General features: G+C 32.2%; 1 protein-coding gene across 1 annotated transcript in view; it reads right to left on the reverse strand.

Moving 5' to 3' along the window:
* Bmt2 (base methyltransferase of 25S rRNA 2 homolog) overlaps positions 1-23,907 on the reverse strand; it is a 79,713-nt gene that overhangs the window by 10,059 nt on the left and 45,747 nt on the right. The window contains exon 4 of the mRNA XM_046422528.2: positions 6,644-6,758. Coding sequence (XP_046278484.1) covers positions 6,644-6,758 — 115 coding nt within the window. The remainder of the gene's footprint in view (positions 1-6,643; positions 6,759-23,907) is intronic.

The raw sequence follows: 23,907 nt of genomic DNA on the forward strand, positions 1-23,907 counted from the left end.
CATATGAAATAGTTCATATTTTATATTTTATTATAAGTGGCAGTTTTATATTAATAAAGGGTACCTGGGCTGGGGATATGGCTCAAGTGGTAATGCGCTTGCCTGCCATGCATGGGGCGCTGGGTTCAATCCTCAGCACCACATAAATATAAAATAAAGATGTTGTGTCCACCGAAAACTGAAAAATAAATATTAAAAAATTCTCTCTTTCTAAGAAAAAAAATGGTACTATTTTTAACATCCACTTTTGATTGTTGCTATTGCTAAAGTATTTATACATATAATTGCTGCTAGAATATATACACATATAATTGATTTCTATAGATCTTATAATCTTGTTTAACTTACGAGTTCAAAAGTAGCTCATTTGTATATTCTATGGAATATAGTGTCATCTATAAATACACAAATTTTACTTCTTCCTTTCCAATTTGGATGTTTTAACTTTTTTCTTTATTGCATTGCTTAAAACTGCTGGTAATATGTTGAATAGAAGTGGTGAGATTCAATCTCCTTATCTTGTTCTTATTCTGGTTCTTGTGGAAAAGATATTTTTCTTTAACCATTAAGAATGTTATGGGCTAGGGTTGCAGCTTATTGGCAGAGCCCTTGCCTTGCACATGTGAGGCACTGGGTTTGATCCTCAGCACCACATAAAAATAAATAAATAAAATAAAGATATTGTGTCCATGTATAACTAAACAATATTTTAAAAAAGAATGTTATTATCTGTAGGTTTTTCAAATCCCCTTTATCATATTGAGGAAACTCCTTTCAATTTCTACTGAGAAATTATATCAGGAAAGTATGTCAAATGCTTTTTCTATACCTAATGAGATAAAACATAGCCTCTCTTTTTTGATGAATTAATACAGTGAAAAGATTGTTTTGTCACATTAAACCAATCTTGCACTACTAGTTTAAGCCAGATTTGATAATGACATATTAATCTTTAAAAACAATGATTCAACTTAAATTTTGTACAGAACATTTGCATCTAAGTTCATAAGATACAATGGTCTGTAGTTTTCTTGTTCTAATGTCTATCTGGTTTTAATACTAGGGTAGTATCTTTATAGAAGCAGGAGGGAAATATTCCATCCTTTTCAGTTTCAGGGAAGAGTGTATATATAACTGTTATTATTTGTTTCTTAACTGGTAAATATATCAGTGAACTCATATGTGCCTGAAATTGTCTTTGTGAGTAAGTTTTTTTTCATAAACTACAAATTCAAATTTCTTTAATAAATTTATGATCATTTATGTACTTATTTCTTCCTGAATAAGGATAGCATCTTGAGAGGTAGCATGAGTGGTATGTATCATTCAAGGAATTTATCTCTTGAAATTTATCCCTTTTATTTTAAGTAGTGAAATTTATGGGTAGAAAGTTGTTTACAGTATTATCCCTTAAACATTGGCAAAATCTGTAATGATGTCACCTCTTTCTCTTTATTTCTGGGTCAATAGGATTAGAGGTTTTCAGTATTATGGAACTTTTCAAAGAGCTAGTTTTTGCTTTCATCAGTTTTCCTCATTGTTTCTCCAAACATTTTCCATTTTATTGATTTCTATTTTCTTGTTTGCATTTTAAATTTTTTTTCAAGTACAAAAGTTGGTATTATTGCTTTGAGACCTTTTTCATTTTTTTAAACAATATTTAGTTATTATCACACATTTATCTGCATCTCATTCTTCTCCTGGGACCAAGAAAAGGTGGCGAGTGCATGTTTTTCTCTTGGCAATGACACACCTCAAGAAAGAAAGCAGATATATGGTCTAAAGCCTTCCTCATTTTCTAATAAAAGTGTTTGGTGGAGCTGGGGTTGTAGCTGAGTGGTAGAATACTTGCCTGGCGTGTGTGAAGCACTAGATTCATCCTTAGCACCACATAAAAATAAATAAATGAAATAAAGGTATTGTATCTATCTACAACTAAATATATACATATATATATATTAATATTCTGTATTATAAATTTTCCTTTTATTACTATTTAAACAAACTTAGTGCAATCCTATGCATTTTAATCTCTCCCTTTTTTAACCACTCATACTGGGGACTGAACCCAGGAGTGTTCTCAGTCCTTTTAATCTTTTAATTTGAGACAGGATTTCACTAAATTGCTGAGCCTGCCTTTTGAATTTGTGATCCTTCTGCCTCAGCCTCCAAGTCACTGGGATTACTGACATGCACTATAGCACCTGGTGATATCTTATATCTTTATTTATCCCAATTTGCTATGATTTCAATGTTCAAAACTCATGTTGAAAGCTGTCAATGGGTACTTGTTTTTGGTTCTAAATTTCTCCACAGTCATTCTGGATTAGGGTCCATCCTACTGACTTCAGTTTAACAAGATTACCTCTGTAAAACTCCATCTTCAAATGAAGTCACATACTTGGGGTTAGGGCTCCAACACACACACACCCACACATTTCAAACTATAACGCTCAGTTTAAGTAATAAGAAAATAATACATATGTATATAAAATATATATTTGCCTTTGTAGTCATCACTTTTAATACTCTTCATTCCTTTTCGTAGATCTATATTTCCACCTAGTAAAGCAGTTTTTCCCTAACATTTCTTTTAATACAAGTTTGCTGATATTAAATTTTTTCAGCTTTTGTATGCTTGAGAAAAATCTTCATTTCATCTTCATTATTTATATATATATTTTTTGAGAGAGAGAGAGAGAGGGAGAGAGATTTTTTAAAATATTTATTTTTCAGTTTTTTCGGTGGATACAACATCTTTATTTTATTTTATGTGGTGCTGAGGGTCGAACCCAGCACCAGGCGAGCATGTTACTGCTTGAGCCACATCCCCAGCCCCTCATCTTCATTATTTAAAGACAAAGTTCTAGGGTATGGAATTCTAGGTGACAATCCCCCTTGCCCTGGGTGCTTTAACAAGTCTGTTTAAAAATATCTGGTTGCTTTTATGGCTACATCACTAAGTTTAAAAGTTTGATCATGATGTTTTACATGTATTTTCTTCATTTTTTCTTGAGTTTGAGATTACTGAGTTTCTTGGATTTGTAGATTTATATCTTTCATCAAATTTGGAAAATTTCTGGCCATATTTTTCAAATCTCTTCCTTTTGGGGAGATTTCAATAATGTTTATGTTTGGATGGTTTAAACTGTCTCACTGATAGTCTTCAATTTTAAAAAAATTTGTTTTCTGGTTTTTTTTGTTTGTTTGTTTGTTTTGGTCAGTTTCTATTGCCATGTCTTCAAGATAACTTTTTCAACATCTAAAATGCATTAATCCCATCTGTGTTTCATATTACACATCCTATAAGTTAGATTTGGGTATTTTAACATCTATTCCATTTCACTACTAACTTTTTCCCACATAGGGAATACAATTATAATATCCCTATTCTATTTATTTTAAATGATAAATTATAGAAGTATAAAACAGAAAAATATGCAAATCGTAACTGTATAGCTTAAGGAATTTCCCTGAACTAGATAAAATTAGTTTAAATATCCTTATTTCTTAATTTTAATCTCTCTCCATATCTGTTATTCTCTCTGTTATGTTTGTCCTTTTTAGATAATTTATCTCTTCATTCTGGGTCCTATTTTCTTCTTTTCATGGCTAGTTTTTGTTGTTGTTGTCGTTATTGTTTGTTTTTTTAATCTAGTCATTGTGAATTTTACCTTGATGGATATAGGATAGCTGGGGATTGTTATAAGTATTCTTGAACTTCAGTCTGAAATGTAATTAAGATACCTGGAGACAGTTTGATCTTTTTGGATCTTGTTTCTAAAGATCTTGTTTCTACCACCTTTGGTAGGTGGGCCTGAAGCAATGTCCAGTCTAAGGCTTAATATTCTCGACTACTGGGGCAAGAATTATATACTCTATTCAACGCTTTGTGAATCTTGACCTTTTCAGTGTGACTGGTAGTGACAAGTACTATTTCCAGCCTGTGAGAATGCTGGGCACCTGTAACCTTTAATTCTTTCAGGTAGTACTTTCTCTGGTCTCATGAATTTTTCTCAAGTATATGTGCTGATAAGAACTCAGCTGTGTGCTCATAGGGGATCCTTTTCAGGCTTCTGGATTTTCTCTCTGTGTAGGTTTCTCATTTGTCATACTCTGTCCTACAAACTCTAGCTGCCATCGTCCCCTAGTACTCTCAGAGTCCCACTTTAAGTTTACAACTCAGGTGACTCAGATGGGTTCTGTTTGGGTTCCCTCTCTTTGTACCACATACAGAAATGTAAGGCAACATGCAGGTGAAAGGGTAGAGCTTATTTCATTTGTTTTCAATCTTTTAGGGATCACCATCCTTTGTGTCTAGTGTAATGTAAATTGTTTCACATGTGTTGACCTCTTTTTGGTTGCTTTATATAGGAGAAAGTAAACAAATGCAGCCTGTTATTCCATTTTGGCTAGAATATTTTCTCTTTGTTTTCAAATTAGTTATGGGTTTCTTGAACTATTAAAGTCTGATTCTACTACTGAACTTCATGTAGCCATTGTTTTGCATTCCTTAATGAACATACAATTGAAAGTTTATAGGACTATTTATTAAACGTAATAATACTTAAAAAAATATAAGCCTGAGGTTCAGGCTTATATGGTCTTTATGTCTTAGAAGTTGTGAAGAACGTCTCCAATGTGTGTCTTAAAAGAAGGGAGAGAGAGAATCCATGCACAAAGTCATGAGTATGTTATAGTAGCTTCTGATATCACAAGAATACTCTGCAAGGATAAGATAAGAACAGCTACTTCACTGTAGAACAAATATTTGTCTTTGAGAAGTAAAGAAAACACTAATGATTTTAGCATTTCCTTATTCCTTAATGTTACTCAGATTATATTTAGACAGTAATGTTCATCAAAATGACATACCGTTAAAGATTCAGATGAAAGATGAATCTTCATGCAGAAACTTTTCAATAAAGTAAGCATTTATTTAGCACTCACTATATAACAAATTCTTTGCTAGGCACTTTAAACACTTTTCTCAAAAACAAAACAATATCCTATGAAATGTGGTACATTATTAACCCCATTATACAGATAAGAATATAGAGATAGAGACTAGAAAATGGTGGTGGTGAGATTTAAATGTAGGTTGCAAGTAAGATTCCATTCTTTTATTTAGAGTGTACTTAATGTACCATGCTCTCTTCTAGGTGCTAGAAATACAGCAGTTGGGGGGAAAATCCATAAATATAATATGATATAACATAATATAAATATAATAATCTATATTTTCTTTATAACATTAATAATGTAATTTGTGGGCTGGGTGTTAGAGTACTTGCCTAGCATGTGCAGGGCCCAGGGTTCTCTCTCCAGGCCACCATCAAAACTAAAAGGCAATTTGTAATTTTTTTTATGCCTAGAGCTGTATTAAATGTAAAATGGCAAATATTATGTATTTGTAGCTGAGGAAAAATAACAAATTCTTTTCTAATAAGGGAAGTACCTGCTCTGGATTCTCTTACCTTTAAAAATTACCCTTAACAGAAGTTTCTGGCATCGTATGAATAAGATAAAAAAAAAAAGTTTAACCTAATAGGCAGGTGATCCTGCTTCACCAAACTGAAGTAATAGTGTCACAAAGTGAAGGAATGTTCTCAAAGGGAAGAATAATAGTTATCACTTATTGAGGATAAACATAGCATCAAGCCAAGTTTTAGTTAGATATTTATTCTCACAGCTCTTTAAAAGTAGAGAAAACAGTCTATATGCAGTAGTTTTTATATACTTACGCAAAAACTTAATAAAATTTTTGGCTGACTCCAATGATCTTGCCTGTTTCTACCATTCCATAATGACACTTCAATACAGTACATTTCAGAAAGATATGTACTTAAAAAAAAATCAAATCAAACAAAATGCAAAGCCCAAACATTATGTGTATCTGAATCCTTATTAGCTACTCAACTTTCTTAAAGGCAGATATTACAAAAGCATATGTATGTCATGGTTCAGATATGAGGTGTCCCCCAAAAGCTCATGTGTAAGACAATGCAAGAATGCTCAGAGGTGAAATGATTAGTAGACTATGATAGGTGTAATCTAATCAGTAAATTAATTCACTGATAAGGATTAACTGGGCAGTATCTGTAGGCAGGTAGGATGTGGCTGGAGGAAGTAGGTTACTAGGGGTGCCTCTGGGGTTTATGTTTTGTTCTTGGTAAGCGAAACTCTCCACTTCCTAGTTGTCATGTCCTGAGTTGCTTTCCTCCATCATACACTTCCACCAAGAGGTTCTGTATCATCTTGGGCCCAAGGTTATAGTCAGTTGACTATGGACTAAACAAACCTCTGAAACCATGAGCCAAAATAAACTTTATTTCCTCTAAATTATTTTTGTGGGGTCTTTGGGTCACAGTGACACAAAGCTAACTAAAAACAGTGTCATTTCAGATTATGGCTATTTAGATATGCAAGGAAAGACAAATATAGTACTGGTTATACTAATATTGGTTAATTAAATGCTCAAACATTTTCATATAATATATATTTAATTTTGAATGGAAAAATATCTCTTATTAACTGGTAAACAGGAAATAGATATTTTCTATTTTTAGGAATGTAAAGACAGTGCTTTAGTTTGTAAATATAAACGCAAAATACTGAAGTCTCAAAACAAAACTACACATACCTCTACAGCAGGTACGATGTCAATACCAACAGTTAGAAATTCTTCAAACTTCAAAAATGGGTTAAAGCAGCTGCCAACATCAAGTAATCTGATCTTTCCTGAGGCTTGTAGCAACCTACAAAAAGATATTTCACATTATAAAAGGCAAACTTGAAAATAAAATATAAAAAAATACAAACACTTGAGTTAAAAAAATCAGAACATGTAGATTATTGATTCTTTAATATTTTGGTCTCAGGATGAGGGTCCCAAATAGCTTTTGTTTGTGTGGACTTTAGCTATCAACAGTTACCATATTTGAAGTTAAAATAGGCCTAAATTTTTTAATTCATTTATAAAACAATGTCTATTATATGCTACCATAAATAACATTTTAAATGAAAAATATTAGATTTGAAAAAGGGTTGCAAAAAGTGAGATGGGGCCTTGATTTTTGAAGTCTCTTTAATGTCTGGGATAACAGAAGACCACTACTATATGGCTTGGGGAATACTTTAGCAGTTATGGCTCAGTAGTATAGTGCTTGCCTACCAGGTATGAGGGCCTGGCTTCAATCCCTAGCACTGTAATAAACAAACAAACAAACAATGGATTCCAATGTCTGCTTTTGCATTTAAACATAATATCATATGCCATATCAATTTTTACAATTATCTTTGTAGAGGAATGTATCTATTTACAAATCAATTCTCAGTAGTAAACATAACAAGGTTTTTGGATTTCACATTCACTTATCTCAATGATTTAAAAGGCCCAATGAAAGGAACATAAATAAAGTATTTAGGAAAAGTTTTATTATATGCAAGAGTTTTTGTTTTTCTCATTTCCAAAAATAGTGTAAAAAAAAAAGAGGTAGCAAATTTAGTCAAAATGAAATTTCATATGGCTCTATCTAGTTTCAAATAAGGATGAAGGAAAATAGTGGATTTTGTTGTTCCCAAGCCTGCAGTCCTAATGCTCAGACAATAAAGCAACAATATTATGAATATGCCAATTTTGAACATATGCCAATTTAATTGATGCTTAACCATTTTTTTAAAAATTTATGAATACACATTGGAAAACAAAGAAATATAAATAATTAGGTAAAAGCAGAATCTCAGCTCTTTGAAGGCTAAAGAGCAGACAGAACCTACCCAGCTTCTCTCCTGGTACCCTGGCTAGCATATTACCTTAGAGAGATGTTAAAATACAAATGGTAGCTTCCTGGAAAACACATTGTAAGTCAAAACACTATATGCTAAACATAATTTTTTTAAGAGAAGAAATGCAATAAGTAGGGATTTCATTTTTAGCCAACAGCTTGATGTTTCAACATTTTAGAAAAATGATCCTAGTTACCTATTGATTATAAATAAATTATTAAAAAAATCTCTAATATCATATATAACACTGTATAGTACCATAAAAATATGAGTCAATTAAAAAAAATTTTTTGCCAATAGAATGTAATTTTATTTAAGAACTTATCTGAAAAGAGGTTATGAGGGTGTAAGAAAAACAGCAATTCCACCAAAGTGGGCCTTACTTTTAAGGCCCTTAAAATAAGTCATTAATTTGACCCAGAGGAGGGTGAGTTTCTGTAAGGAATAGCCAGAAATTCTCCCAGTGAAAAGAGTTGTCCATAAAACTTAAGAAGTAATTTTCTGTACTGCACCAATCTGAAGGAAGGTCATTATATGTAATTTGGATGAAGGCTATAACAAAAAATAACTTGTGATATCAAACTGAATTTTGTGGCTGTGCATGTTGGCACACACCTGTAATCCCAGAGGTTGGGAAAGCTGAGTCGGGAGGATTGCCAGTTCAAAGCCAGCCTCAGCAAAAGTGAGACACTAAGCAATTCAGTGAGACCCTGTCTCTAAATAAAATACAAAATAGGGCTGAGGATATGGTTCAGTGGTTGACTGCCCCTTAGTTCAAACCCTGGTACCCCCTACTAGTGCACCTGAATTCAGTCCCCTGTACTCCCTCCCACAAAAAAAAAAAAAAAAAAAAAAAAAGTTTTTGAAATACCACACTACATTAGTTCCAAGGAAGAAAGAGGCCAGTGATCTTTTGTGGCATAGATTACAAATTTCTACACTCGAGCAAAAGGTCCAATAAATAGAAATCAGAGAAATACCTGGCACAGAGCTAGTATGCTGCAGCATTTTCATAAATTTGAATAGCCAGTTACAATCAATGAAAAATCTATAATGTATGTGATACTATATACTGCTAGATCTCATTCTTATTCTTGCTTGAAGGTATGGTTAAAAACAGGAGTTCTACAATCAGAAACAGAATAAAACCCAATTCTGTCTCTTATTGTGCAATGTGGAACACAGATAATAATGGGACTCACACATGAGAAATTTTTGCAAGATTAATTGAGCTTGACCCAATGCCTGATACATATAAGTACTCAAAAAGTGATAGATATTGTTATAATTACTATCACATTATAGATACAATCTCTGTAGTCCACTTATTAATGATAGTCCTGAGAATTAGTAAAAGCAGAATCTGTTTCACACTAATTCTACGCCATGGATTTTAGTAAACCGAGTAGCAACAAATTTGATGTTTGTTTTTTTTTTTAAGCTTCTTAACTTTCTATTTGAATGGCATATTTTAAATTATACTAGTTAACTCAACATTACAGTACAGTCACCAAGTACTTAACATCATGGATTAGCCTAATTTATCAATTCTCAGTAATTTACTTATTCCATTTCAAATTCTTTAGTTCAGTTCTTTGATTTTATCTATGCACAAAACACAAATATACAGTTTAAAGAACAGTTACATAGTGAACATCCATGTAATTACCACCCAAGACACTGCCTACACCCTAGAAGCATGATTGATTCTCCCTGATGATACCTCCTACCCTGGTTCCATAATGGTAGTCACTATTTTGATTTTAGTGATAAACATTTCCTTGACTTCCTTTTATAGTCTTAACTACCTATGACAGAAAGCCTAAATAATATAGTTTGACACTACACATTTGCTTTGGTGACTTTTTAAATTTAATATTATGTTTGTGAGATCTGTCTGTGCTTCTGTAACTTACCTTTGTTGCTATATACCTTTCTTTGACACAATCCATTGGGGCTCTGATTAGTGTGGCACTAAGTCTAAAGATAATCTGGAGAGAATTTATGTCTTTACAACACTAAAACATCTGTTTTTCTTCCTTTCCTATCTGTCCATCTACCCATATAATTATCTCACTTCTTTGCTCAGAACTTCTAATAATAATGCTAAACAGAAGCAAGCAAGTGGTTACTATTATGCCACTCTCAGTGGGAATATTCCAGTGTTTTAAGATTAAGCAAAATGACTACTGTAGGGAGAACATACTCAATAAGGTTTTAGAAATTCCTTTTATGCTTAGTGAGGGTTTTTTTCCTTTCAGCTTGCTTTAACACAAATAAATATCACATCTTATCAAATCCATTCTATGCCTTTATTGAGATATAATTTTAATCTATGTTATAGTGTACATTATTTTTTTTAGTTGTATATGGACTCAATGTCTTAATTTATTTTTTTATGTGGTGCTAGAATCAAAGTCAGTGCCTCACACATGCTAGGCAAGCACTCTACCATGGAGCCACAACTCCAGTCCTAGTGTACATTAATTTTACATTAAATTAAAATTACATTCTTGGGAAATGTGTGCTTTGGTTTTGATATACTATCTTTTTTTGTAATTTGATTTGTTTTCTAAATGTGTATGCAATTTAGTAAGCTCCTGTTTCAAAAATTTTAAAAAATTACAAATAAGATAAAAACACCTGGGGATATACCTCAGGGCTAAAGCACTTGCCTAACATGAACAAAATAACCCAAACTCTGGGTTCATGCCCCAGTGCTGGAGGGTGGGGGTATATGAGTCCATACTTTAACATTTTAAAAAATTCTCACCACACTGGGAGCTTTCAAATCACCCAGATTTTGACTTAATTTGGTTAGAATCAGGCATTAGGATTCTTTTTAAAATACATTTTGTTAGTGCATTATAATGATGCATAAAAATGGGATTCATTATAATTTATTCATATAAATACAAAGTATAATTTGGTGTGTTTCAACTCCTAGGCACCCCTTATTCTTCCTTACTTTCTCCACTGATTACCCTTCCTCTAATCTACTGGTCTCTTATATTTTCATGAGGTTTCTTTTCTTTCCTTTTTTCTTTGTAGCTTCCACATTTGACAAAAAACATAAGACCTTGGTTTTCTGAGACTGGTTAATCTCAATATTCTCCAGTTCCATCCTTTTTCCTGAAAATGATATAATTTTGGTCTTCTTTAAGGCTGAATAAAATTCCATTGTGTATATATGTCACATTTTCTTTATCTGGTCATATGTTGAGGGGCACCTAGGTTGGTTCCATAATGTGGCTATTGTGAATTATACTGGTATAAACTTGGGTATGCATGTATCCCTACAGTATGCTAACAAGTTCTTTTGGATAATTACTAAGCAGTGTTATAGCTAGGTCATATACTGCTTCCATTCCTAGTGTTTTGAGGAATCTCTATATTGATCTCCATTTTTTGGTTGCACTAATTTACAATCCCACAAAAAGTGTATAAGTGCTCCCCCTTTCCCAGCATGCTTGACAGAATTTATTTTTATTTGTATTCTTCATAAGTACCATTCTAATTGGAGTGAAATGTAGTTTTTTTTTTTTTTTTAAAGCAGGTCTGGGGATTGAGCCCAGAGCCTCATGCATGCTAGGGAAGGACTCTACACTGAGCCCCATCCCTAGATCTCAGTGTAAGATTTGTATATTTTCCTAAACTGGTAGAGGTTCAACATTTTTTCATATATTTGTTGCCCATTTTTATGTCTTCTTTTGAGAAATGTCCATTTAGTTCATTTTGGGCACTGGAATTTAAAAAAAAAAAATTCTGAGGTGAATGTACTGAATAGCCATAGTTAACATACATTTTAGTTTTTAACTTTTATTAATTTGTTTTTTTTTTATTTGAAAATTTCACATTGATTCTATTCTTTTACTGCTAATCACACAAAAATGTATACCTGTAGTGAATAATCGTGGTCTTTTCCCAAGCTATATAAAACCTTTAAGACACTTAAAATGCTGTTAACCACTATCAAAGTTATATTAGTCTTTTTGTATATTTTATTCTATTACTCTCTCAAGATGTTACCACTTACTGTTGTATATTATGCTTGTTTAGATTTATTAACACATTTATTTATTTATTTGGGCTTTTTCATTCCTTTTTTCACCTCAGACTTTACTTCTGCATTATTTATATCTTTAGAAATTGTTGTTGTGGTGGTGGTGGTGGTGATGGTATGGGGGAATTGAACCCAGGAGCACTCTTACACTGAACTAGTTGAGGCTCTCCTCAAACCTGTAGTCCTCCTATTTTATCCTCCAACTTGCTAAGATTACCTTGGGGTATCATTGCATCTGCTTAGAATTTCTTTCTCTAAGGCTTTGTTTTCTCATTTTCTTTCCCTCTGCAACTCCAAAAAGGTGTAAATCATTCTACCTTTTGTTCTTAACCACTTAAATTTTTTTTGTACACTACATTTTCTTGTTTGTGTAGAATTCTGGATAAGTGTTTTGCAGTTCAGTAACTTTTTTCTCAGTACATTCCGTATACTGAATTTTTAACCCAAATTGTTTTAATTTTGGCTTTCCATATGGCTAGTTTGTACAGTTTCTATTCCTTGTAGAAACTTTCAAGAAAATTTTTAAAAAAGTTTTGTTGTTATTTGTTTAAAATGAAACTCATAATCTATTCTTGGTCTATTCTTGCTGTTTGTTGCTTCTGCAGATTTTAGGTCATGGTACCTTATTTCCAAGTACGTTTCATAGTTATTATTATTATTTTTACCATAGTTATTATTATTATTTTTACTATAAGCTGCTTATTTTTCTTGAGGAATTACTGCTTATGCTAATTCTTCAGGCGGAATAATTCATATTTACTTCTATGGTTGAAAGTCTTGGGGACCACTCAGGGGATATGAATTTTAACTATGAATTTGTGCTTGGGATGTTCTGTGGTTTTAACTTCTCAGGTTGTTTACCTTGAGTGAACAGGATATATTTATTTCTGGATCACCAAACTGAGAAAGAGGTTTTTGATAAGAACTACTTTGGAGATTTAACTCTTATCAAGGGATTATATAAAACAAAGATCAAGTTTGCCAGTTTGTGTAAATGCTCTCAGAGTAAAAGCAGCTTTGTGTTTTGCTTACCATTCTTGCTTCCTGCCATCATTTGAAATTTGGTTTTATCCATTATTTGATATTTTTAAGAAATTTATCCAGCATTTTTAAAGTTATTTTCAATCTAAGAGATTTTTTAGAATACTCAGCTAGCACACACTCTAGTTTAACTTTTAAATATGCTTCTTTAGTTCTATTTAGTCTAAATAGTCAGCATAAAATCAGTTTGAGACAATATATACAATAGTTATAAATGAATATTTAAATAAATAGAGGTAATGTTATTGTTCATTGACATGAAGGTACACTATTATGTGAATACTAGGTATGCTAAAGGCAAAGATATCTATAAAAAACTAGAGAGCCAATCTTAATGGATAAACTTTACTTCCATTTAATGTGTGTGTACATACAGAACCTAACTTGAGATCAATTCCTCTTAAACTTTAAAACTAAAGAGAAGTGCTAGTTGTAATAACAAAAGAGGAACTACCTTGAAATGCATATCCACTGTTACTTAAATAATGTTTTTAAAACAAACTTTTTGCAAGAGTTATAAATTTATTTAACAAAATTAATTATGCTGATTTCCAGCAAATAATATTCAAATAACAATGAATATGACTTCTGAAAGAAGACTTTCTGTCATATAACCATGTGTACTTTAAGTCAACAGTTCTTAAATATTTTTTGGACTATGAATATTTTTAGTAGTCCTAAGTATATGAATCCCTTTTCAAAATGCTTTTAAATGAATAAACTGAATTACAAAGAAAACTAGTCATCCTTAAATACAACTTAACAAAATTATTTTTATAGTTATTGTACATATCTCTAATTTTCCTGTGACAAAGCATAGATAAGAGATTTTGCTGTCTACATTCATTAAAGAAGAAAATGCTCCATTTTAATTAGAAAGGAGTGAAAAACAAAGATTTCTTTCTTGTTTCTGGACCCCTCTAATAGGTTAACTGTGAAATGAACAGGTTCATTCCACACAATAAAAGCTGTCAAATGGAATGAAAATCATTTTGAAGGAAGAAAACACTTCCTTCTAGGGAATCCATGGATGGTGATTTTGAGGTTAAATTTGTGGCTTACTTCTAACGTATGCCAGGAATCCTTACAAAGTATTGTTTGTAATAATATCACCTTCAGGTTCTATATCATTTTTCATATGCTATGTATTCCTCATTCAGAATATTTTTCATATTTTGGAAACTATCTTTTTTAAGTTACTTGTATCTTTTGAACTATGTGAACTCCAGAAATTTTCTTCAATCTAGATAGTTAAAACACCTAATACAGATATGAAAAAATTAAACCAAATTACCCAATTTTCTCATTTTAACCACCATTTAAATTTTTTTTTCTGCAAGAGAAAAACAATTCATTTATATTCATACTATGTAGAGCTATCTCGGATATTTCTGTATTTTAAGCATCAATACTCAAAACTCAACGACACTACATCGATGTTCATAGCAGCACAATTCACAATAGCAAGACTGTGGAACCAACCTAGATGCCCTTCAATAGATGAATGGATAAAAAAAATGTGGCATTTATACACAATGGAGTATTACTCTGCATTAAAAAATGACAAAATCATAGAATTTGCAGGGAAATGGATGGCATTAGAGCAGATTATGCTAAGTGAAGCTAGCCAATCCCTAAAAAACAAATGCCAAACATCTTCTTTGATATAAGGAGAGTAACTAAGAACAGAGTAGGGTCGAAGAGCATGAGAAGAAGATTAACATTAAACAGGGATGAGAGGTGGGAGGGAAAGGGAGAGAAAAGGGAAATTGCATGGAAATGGAAGGAGACCCTCAGGGTTATACAAAAGTACATACAAGAGGAAGTGAGGGGAAAGGGAAAAATAATACAAGGGGGAGAAATGAATGACAGTAGAGGGGGTAGAGAGAGAAGAGGGGAGGGGAGGGGGGATAGTAGAGGATAGGAAAGGCAGCAGAATACAACAGACACTAGTATGGCAATATGTAAATCAATGGATGTGTAACTGATGTGATTCTGCAATCTGTATATGGGGTAAAAATGGGAGTTCATAACCCACTTGAATCAAAGTGTGAAATATGATATATCAAGAACTATGTAATGTTATGAACAACCAACAATAAAAATAAAAAAAAAAAAAAACTCAAGGACAATCTCTGCTACTATGTATGCAAATTTTCATGGTATAAATTTACCAGAGGGGGGCCTTTTATTTGCAAATTAATTGATATCTAATGTGGTGATTAGATATCTGGATTTCAAAAAGTTTGCATTAGCAAAGTAAGAGTAAATAATTTAATAAAAAATACTTAAATAGTACATCAGAATATTAATTCTTCTGATTAACATCCATTGAACTACTCATTCTTAAGTGTGGCTTAAGAATATGAAAACATCACTATCTTGGCATCCCAACCATATTTCAGGTTACCTTTCTCTAAAAAATACAAAAGACACAATCAGAAAATGCCCCAAAGTTCTAAACCACAAAACAAAATACCTTTGTCATATCATAAGTTCTAATTTTTGATATGGGAAATATTAGTACAACTATGAGGGTTGTCAAGTTCTGAAAACAGACAAGTATATTTTCAAAAGCAATAAAAATAGAAGTTTATAATAAATAGCTATAAGTATATAGCTATTAAGACTGTTTAATCTTTGTTTTTTTGTGGTACTAGGGATTAAACCCATGGCCATGCACATGCTAGGCAAGCACTCTATCACTGAGCTATATCCCCAGCCATATCTTGTTTAGTAATCACTTCAAAACTTAATGAAAAATTTTTTCAAATCTTTAACAAAAATATCAAATTACATTTAACATATATATATTTTTAAAAAGCTTTAAATGCACACATACCTATATTTGACACTTACTAACAACCTACTATTCCTGTCAACCTTGTTTAGGAGTTTAAGATAACAAGCCTGAGTATCTGAATTCCTGATACTCAATGAATTCAGCCCAGTACAGATGGCACACATGCAAACAATGCGTATAACACAATGTTATCACAGGATATTACTGGTGGAAGACAAGGCAACCCCAGAGCTGGGGACTGTAGGATAAGGAAGCTTTTCCCAGGAGAAAATGGAGAGAAAAGAGTAGATACTAAAGATTATTACTGAGGTGGGTGACTGTCATTCCAGTCAAAAAGCACGGGTAAGTACAAAGGTTAATGTTTCCAAGTAGATATAAACTTTCCATAAAATCTTCAAAATTCATTACAAAGTACCTTTTGAAATGTCCATTCACTGATTTTGCTGTATCATAAATGTCTTTTTTATAGGTTCACACTGTCACTTTGGGGTTCCTTCTACCCTAGACACTCTTTTAAAACTCATCTTGAATTTTAAAAACAAATTTAAAAAATCTTTAATCACTTTTCCTATAAAACAGAAAAGAAAATATCTGAAATGTCTTTCACTGATTGATCCAAGAGTTGAAAATCCAATTCTAATACCATGAGCACATACACATAAGAATATGGCTGTATTTTCTAAACTGAGTTATTCTCTAATGTAACCATCACAATATAAATTCCCCTCAAAGAAATTGAAAGTTACTAAAATAGGAATAATGGTAGCACTGTTTTCCTGGTGTTTATATACAAATTAAATCAGTTAACTACACATTATAGGGATAAAGAGTAAAGAAACGATATTCATTTAAAAATCTGGTATTAAAAAAGGCTCTGGAGACAGATAATCAACAAAAAATTATCTTTAATGTATACTTTACTACCACATGACCTTAGAAATCTTGCTTATCTCTTTTGGGTTTCAGTTTTCTCATTTGTAAATTGAAACAGAAGAAGAAGACTTCCAAAGGCAATTCCAATAACTATGTAAACATTTAGATCAATTCTTGTCAGAACACAATACCACTCTCTTACCTAATTCAAACTTTTCTGTATCAACCTCTAACTGAAAATAATTTTTTAAAAATTACTACCCAGTGAACTTTAAGAGCCAAATTAATTAAAATCTATTTTCTCTATCTCACACATACATCAGCAGCAGAAAAACTAAAAAGAACTTTTTTCAGTGTGTCATATACAGAATAAAAACTGTTAATTGTGGATCCAGTGATGAACCAAAGGGTATCTTTCATTGCTTCAACATGGAAGCAGAATGGAAACAGACCCTCTGCTACTTAGGGTGCAGGGACCTCTGAATGAAACTGTCCACCAAATGTGCTCTTTAAAAACCCTTCTAAGACAGATGGGTCCAGATCTTTCTCGGGTTACACTTTTTGTGTTTTACTCCTCTTCCCCAGGTAACCTAGGGGGATTATCACAGCTCTATCATTTTCTACTGAAATCTTGCTCCAAACATTAACATCAAATTCAATCTCAATGGATAATTTACCATTATTAAAAATCTTCAAAAGGAACATAAATAGTAATTAAAAGAATCCTCCTGGGCTGGGATTGTGGCTCAACGGTAGAGCGCTTGCCTAGCACGGGTGGGACCTGGGTTCGATTCTCAGCACAACATAAAAAAAAAAAAAAATAAAGGCAATGTGTTGTGTCCATCTACAAAAAGATTCTCTCTCTCATATTCTCTCTCTCTCTAAAAGAAAAAAAAAAAGAATCTTCCTTAAACAGTTTCAATAAATTTAATGGCCTATAGCACTACTATTGCAATATGTGTTTGTGTTCTCTGGTGTATTTGAACACATTTTTCTAAAATTCAATAGGTTATAGGTAAATCATATTTTTTGAAAGCCATTTAAAAATGTTTGTTGTTGTTTTAGATGGACACAGCACCTTTAGTTTATTTTATTTATCTTTATGTGGTGCTGAGGATCAAACTCAGTGCCTTCTCACACATGTTAGGTAAGCATTCTGCCACTGAGCCACAACCCTAGCCCCTGAAAGCCATTTTCTGACCAGCAAAATCTGATTCCCTCCAAAAAATGAGCAATAAAAATAATCTGTGATTGTTGTTCCTTGCCGCAAAAAGAGAGAAAAGGATTGGCTGAATTTACTGAACATGTCTGATTCCATGTTAATGTTGATAAAGCAAATATTTGGGAAAAAATAGTTCTAATGAGAAAAATCTATATAATAGGTTGAGACTGATTAGTCAGAGATCAAAAGACTCTCAAGAACAAGTAAATGAAATACTGTTAAACTGGTTTCTGTTTTTCATAATATTTGTTTTACATGTCTACATTTGCATTCTATAAAGTGATAAAAACACAGTATCTGGAAAACAAAGCTTGGTTAAAAAGTCTATTTCTTTGGTTATGTTACCTTTACTTTTTTGAGTGTATGTGTGAACAATCCAGGGATGTTGCTACATCCCCAGCTCTTTAAATTTTTATTTTGAGACAGGTCTCGAAGTTGCTAAAACTGGTCTCAAACTTGTGATCCTCCTCCCAGGAATTTGACTCTACATTTTTATGTCTCTTTGAAATGTTCATTATACTCCTCAATTTTCACTTTTTTCTTTACACAAATTTATGCAGAGAATCTTAACTGCATTACTTTAAAATACACACACACAAGCACACATACACACACAATTTAAGAATTCATAGTCTATAACTTCATTTTACAATTTCCATTTACACTGTGGAAAAAGTTTTTGTTTTTTTTCCCCCCTGTGCTAGGGATTGAACCCAGGGCTTTGTGCATGCAAGGCCAGCACTCTACCAACTAAGCTATATCTCCAGTCCCTACACTATGGAAAAATTTTAAGGTAAAAATCCCAGTATATGTAAAGCTTTCTATTTAAATTCCCTATGCTGTTTTTAACTCAGAATTGTCTTTTGTTCTCTTTTCTAATCAGTTACTGTACATGATCATATTTTTTTTACTCTCCCTGCCTCAATCCCACTCTGCTAGTTAAGGAATTTAAGAAAGAAATAGAGGATTTTATTTCCCACATAATTTTCTAAATGGCATGCTGACAGTATCAACAGCAGCATTTCAAACTACTCAAGACATGTTAAGAGGGAGTCATAAACTCTTAAGTAAAATTTTTTGCTTATTATATAAGAGAACCTGGTAATGTTTATCCAAGTATGTAATTTATAATAGTGTCCCCTTCCCACCCACACAAAGTGTTCTCTACAGAATCAGAAGAATTCTCAAAAGTCTGTGCAAGGGTCAGCAAAGGCAAATATGGGAGCTAGTTAGAGGCTACAATATCTATACCCTTTGACCAAAATAGCAATGTATATGCTTCATAAGTCTGGTTTTCATAAAATGTTGTCCCTGAACAAAATGTACTATGGGTAAAATACTTTGAAAACAATCATTTGGGCCTTATTTGTTATCCCTAATGCTTTGAAGAAGGGGAAGGAAAGATTTCTATTCTCTTTCTGATTAAAAAAGAAGAAAAAGAAAATGCACTTTTGAGAATCAGTATGTAAACAGCACTGTCACTCCTTGGATTCACTGCAGTCAGACATGTGAGAAAATTTTCTAATGCCCACTTTTAGGGATGATAGATGACAAGTAGGTAAAAATTTACTACCAAATACTTAGAATAACATAGAAATCATTAGTTCAATCATTCCTTTTGTCCCAATCATTTCTTCAAAGAACTGTAGGAAAAATAGCTAAATAAGACTCTAGATAAGACTTTACTTTCTCCTCATTTATTTAGTAATTTACCTGTAGTCTTTTAAATATAACCCACTGCATTTCTCTATGTATCAAAAAATCCCTGAAATTCTGACTGGCTAAAGATGACCAGTTTTGATTACAATATGTAACAGACAGCTTCCTCTTTATATTTTGGTAGCAAAGAACAAAAAACAAAATTGAGGGAGATCAAGTGTGGATCTGATTGAAAGTTACTTACAGGCTAAGTGATAAGTAATATGCACAAGTAGATGAAAAAAAAATAAAATTCTGCCTACCACATCAGACTTGAAAAGCTTTCAAGGAAAAACAGGTATTAGCTATGAAGATAATGACTTGTCTCTGAAAGAACAGTTTTTCTCAAAGTACATTTCATGAAATATTCTTAAAAGATACTCTTTAGTCAACTAAGCCAATACTTGTGGGAAATGTATTCCCTTTTTGAAGAAGCACACAGAATACGACCATATAATAACTGTATAATTAAGATTTTTTTAGCTCAATGTTTTTACACATTTATTCTGTTGGCAAACTCTCTTTTTAAGAGAGCACATATGACTTTGAGATCAGAGATAGGGGAATAGGGATTTCATGAGAAAGACAAGGACATCCAATTTCTAAGAAAAATATCTGAAGAAAACCAAAAGGATAACTCAGAAATTCCATATACAGAGTTCAGAAAGAGGTCTAAAAAAATAAGTGGAAAGAACTTAGCCATGGCTTCACATAAAAATCCAGATTCCTGATCTTATTGGCAAAATTCTTTGTGTACCCATCATTATCATCACCATTATCTTACAATGGCAATGGCTTCTGAAGCAGGAATGTAAAGTTCTTAGGAGTAGGTACATACTGTTACTCTCATTTTGTAGACTGAGAGACTAAAGCTTAGGGAAGTTAAAAAATACACCAAAGTCAGTAAGTGATACCAGATGATACTAAAATAAAGTTTGACTCCGCAGCCTGAGTGTTTAATAATAATGCTTACTATATCTAATATAGAAGAGGCAATTTGGATACAATGTAATTGACCACAGTAAAATGAATATACTATGAATGTAGTTCTTCACATAGAAAACAAATTGACAATATGTATTCATTTTCTACTTTTGTGTAACAAATTACAAACAGTTTTGAAACCTAATTCCGTAGGTCAAAAGTTTAGGCAGGCTTTGCTGGTACTCTGTTTAGGATATAAGAAGGTGTCAACTGTTTAGTAACCTTAATTATTTGTAAAATCCCCTTGCAACAGTTCCTAGGTTATTTGACTGAATAAAGTCTAGGAAGCAAATAGGGCATCTCTGCCTATTTCACCACACTCAAATACAAGTTTTACATTATATCAGTCATTAATAATTTTAGAAGATTATTCAAAATATTTACTTTCATGGTTAGAGAAAGACACAAGAAGGACTGACACTTGTGCATTTGTGTGTGTGTGTGTACATGTATACATACTTGCTACTAAGATCATTCTGAAATCTGTTTTGCTTATTTGAAGCCATTAACAAAGATGAGTAAACCAATGACTAGTTGAAAGTTCAGTTAAAATAAATTTTGACTAGACTTCTAAAAATGAAGAAAAATCACAATGGTAGTAGAAATTAACAATATTTGAATTAGACTTTAAATAAGAAAATATGATTTATTATTTTTCAGTATACCTAACAACATATTTTTGTTGTTATTGTTAAATGATGGTTTCACTGTCAACAGTTTTTGCTTATAACAGATAGAACATATTATAAGGAAATATCCCTTTATTATCTAAGGACACAAAACTATACAAAAAAGTTCTGAAAAATAAAATGTGTTTTGAAGATCCCAATATTTTTTTTCCAGAAAAACAAAGCAATGAAAACATGTTTGTTGTCCAAATTTATTTACATTAATTCAATTGTAATCAACATCTTCCAGAAGCTTCTGTTTGAATCAACAAACAGAAGCTTCTGTTTGAACTAACACAATGAAAAATAAATAAATAAAATCAGAAATTAAACAATATACAGAACTATATAGTAAATCAAAACTAAACTAAGAACAAAGGAACAGAATGTAGAATAGCTTGAGCCACATATATAAACTTTTAAGTCAGATGTATTCTGAGTCATCAATTAAAAAAAACTCAGATAAATTGGTATTGAGTCATAGTCTGAACCCCAAATATGTGAGATCCACAGTTTATACTAAAGAAAAAAAAATAACTGAAATAAAATATAAAGTCTGCAGTAATTTTTTTAAAAGTTTTTAAGTGCTAGAATAAAACCACAAACAATAATGTAAGTAAAAATGTAAACAAACACAATGAGAATTAAGGACAATAATAGCCTGGGGAAAATGACATAATGTTTTATAACATTAGAATACTAAAATCAGGATGAAATTTAAGAGTGAAAAGCGAACACTTTTATATAACAATGACAATGAGATAAGCTTGTTAGGATAAAAGTGAGAAGTGAGCAAACATGTGACTTCAAAGAGCAGTAAATGGACAAGTAAGATGACCCCTGGGATGTACAGTATGGCTGGGAAAGAGGAGGCAATCAATGCTGCATATATGTGGGCACTGGGATATGAATGATGGTGTTCTTTCTTGCTCTTCCAGAACTAGGTCAGGAGACAAGACCACCATCTACTCTTATTTCAATTAGAACAGGTTTACCAGGTGAATAGCTTTTTGCTTAGAGGTGGCTAGCTTGTATGGTACATAATCTGAATATTATTTTAATAACAATATAACTTCTTTTAAAGCATAATGGAAATATTTAGGAAAAGCACTGAAATATTTGTACTCTTTGACAACCAATGTTACTGTAAATTTTATTAAGGACAATGCTAGAAAGAAAGGTATAAAAAGTGAACTTAAGATTATACAAATGTTAAAAATAAACATGAAGACCATAGTAGATACAGAATGTTTCCCAGTGAAAACAGAATATAGTATATATGCTTTGAAAGCAACAATGTAAAAGGTAACAGTAATACTGAGATGGCAAAACCATTACAGAATGTTTTTAAAAATATTCAAAGTGATTTTGAAAATGATATCTCAAGAAAAGTCACCATTCTTAAATGTTTAAATATTCCAGCTTAATAAGTCTTCAGTTATTTGTTTAAAAATTCCTTTACCAGTTTTTTTTTTTTTAATATTTATTTTACTTAGTTTTTGGTGGACACAACATCTTTGTTTGTATGTGGTGCTGAGGATCGAACCTGGGCCGCACGCATGCCAGGCGAGCGCGCTACCGCTTGAGTCACATCCCCAGCCCCTCCTTTACCAGTTTTGATGAGTTGTTAATAATCATGAATTTCAAATTAATAAGGTTTTACTACATGGTAGTAATGTACTTCTGCAAGCTTATATACTTTATAAAAACATTCATAAGTCTTTTCTTGAATCTTAACAAGACTATTTGTAAAGGGCATTCGCAAATATATCTTGCCAGTATAAGCTTTACCAGTATGTACTACATGAAAATGAAAATGATTAATTATATATATCAAGTTGACTAGGCTATGGTACCCAGATGTTTCATCAAGCACCAATCCAGATGTCCCTATGAAGTATTCTATTTTTGTTTTTAAGAATAAAATTAACATTTAAATCAGCAGTCTTTGAATAAAACATACTGCCCTCTAGAATGTGGGTGAGTCTCATCCAATCAGTGGCTGGCCTTAAGAGAAAAAAACTGAAGTTGCCCAAGGAAGAAGAAATTCTGCCTCCATACTGCCTTCAGACTCAAGCTGCAACATCAACTCTTCCCTGGCTCTCCAGTATGCCTTGCAGATTTCAAACTCGGCAACCCCTGTAATCATGGAGCCAATTCCTTAAAACCTCTCTCACTGTGTATGTGTATACATATTCTATTGCTTCTGTCCCTCTGGAGAACCCTGAATAAGATCCCCACATAGCACCTATAATAGTTAAGAACCTCATTTGTTAAGTAGGGTCACCCAAGGGACAAGGAGGAGTTCTAAAACTTGAATAACAACCACAGTGGCATTCCTACTATTTGCTCTCTTGCAACATACTACAATAAACTGAGTTTCCTTGCCCACAGGCAAGTTAATAGAAGAAATTGCTGATTTTAATTAAAATAAGCCTTGTGAAAATGTTTATAAGATTTGACAAAGAAACTAACACAAATGAAAGGGAATTTTAAAAAAAAACATCTATAAGAGATCAGACACTTCCTGTTTCTCTTCTTTGGAAGAACACTTTTTCCTAAATTTAAGTAAAAAATGACTAAAGCAGATCTGACAAGAAGGAAGAAAAAAAATCAAAATTATAAAGAATGATAACATGTGGATTTATACTCTCCCATGACATTGTCCTAAGTAATTATGTTCTAAGAAATTGGTAACAACACAGGAAACCTATCCTGCTTACTATTTTTAAATAGTGCTTGTTCAACTATCTCATCTATTATTATT

Source organism: Marmota monax, unplaced genomic scaffold (assembly GCF_021218885.2).
Source record: "Marmota monax isolate L192 unplaced genomic scaffold, Marmota_monax_Labrador192_F-V1.1 WCK01_AAM20220418_F8-fsc00027, whole genome shotgun sequence".
Classification (NCBI taxonomy): Eukaryota; Metazoa; Chordata; class Mammalia; order Rodentia; family Sciuridae; genus Marmota; species Marmota monax.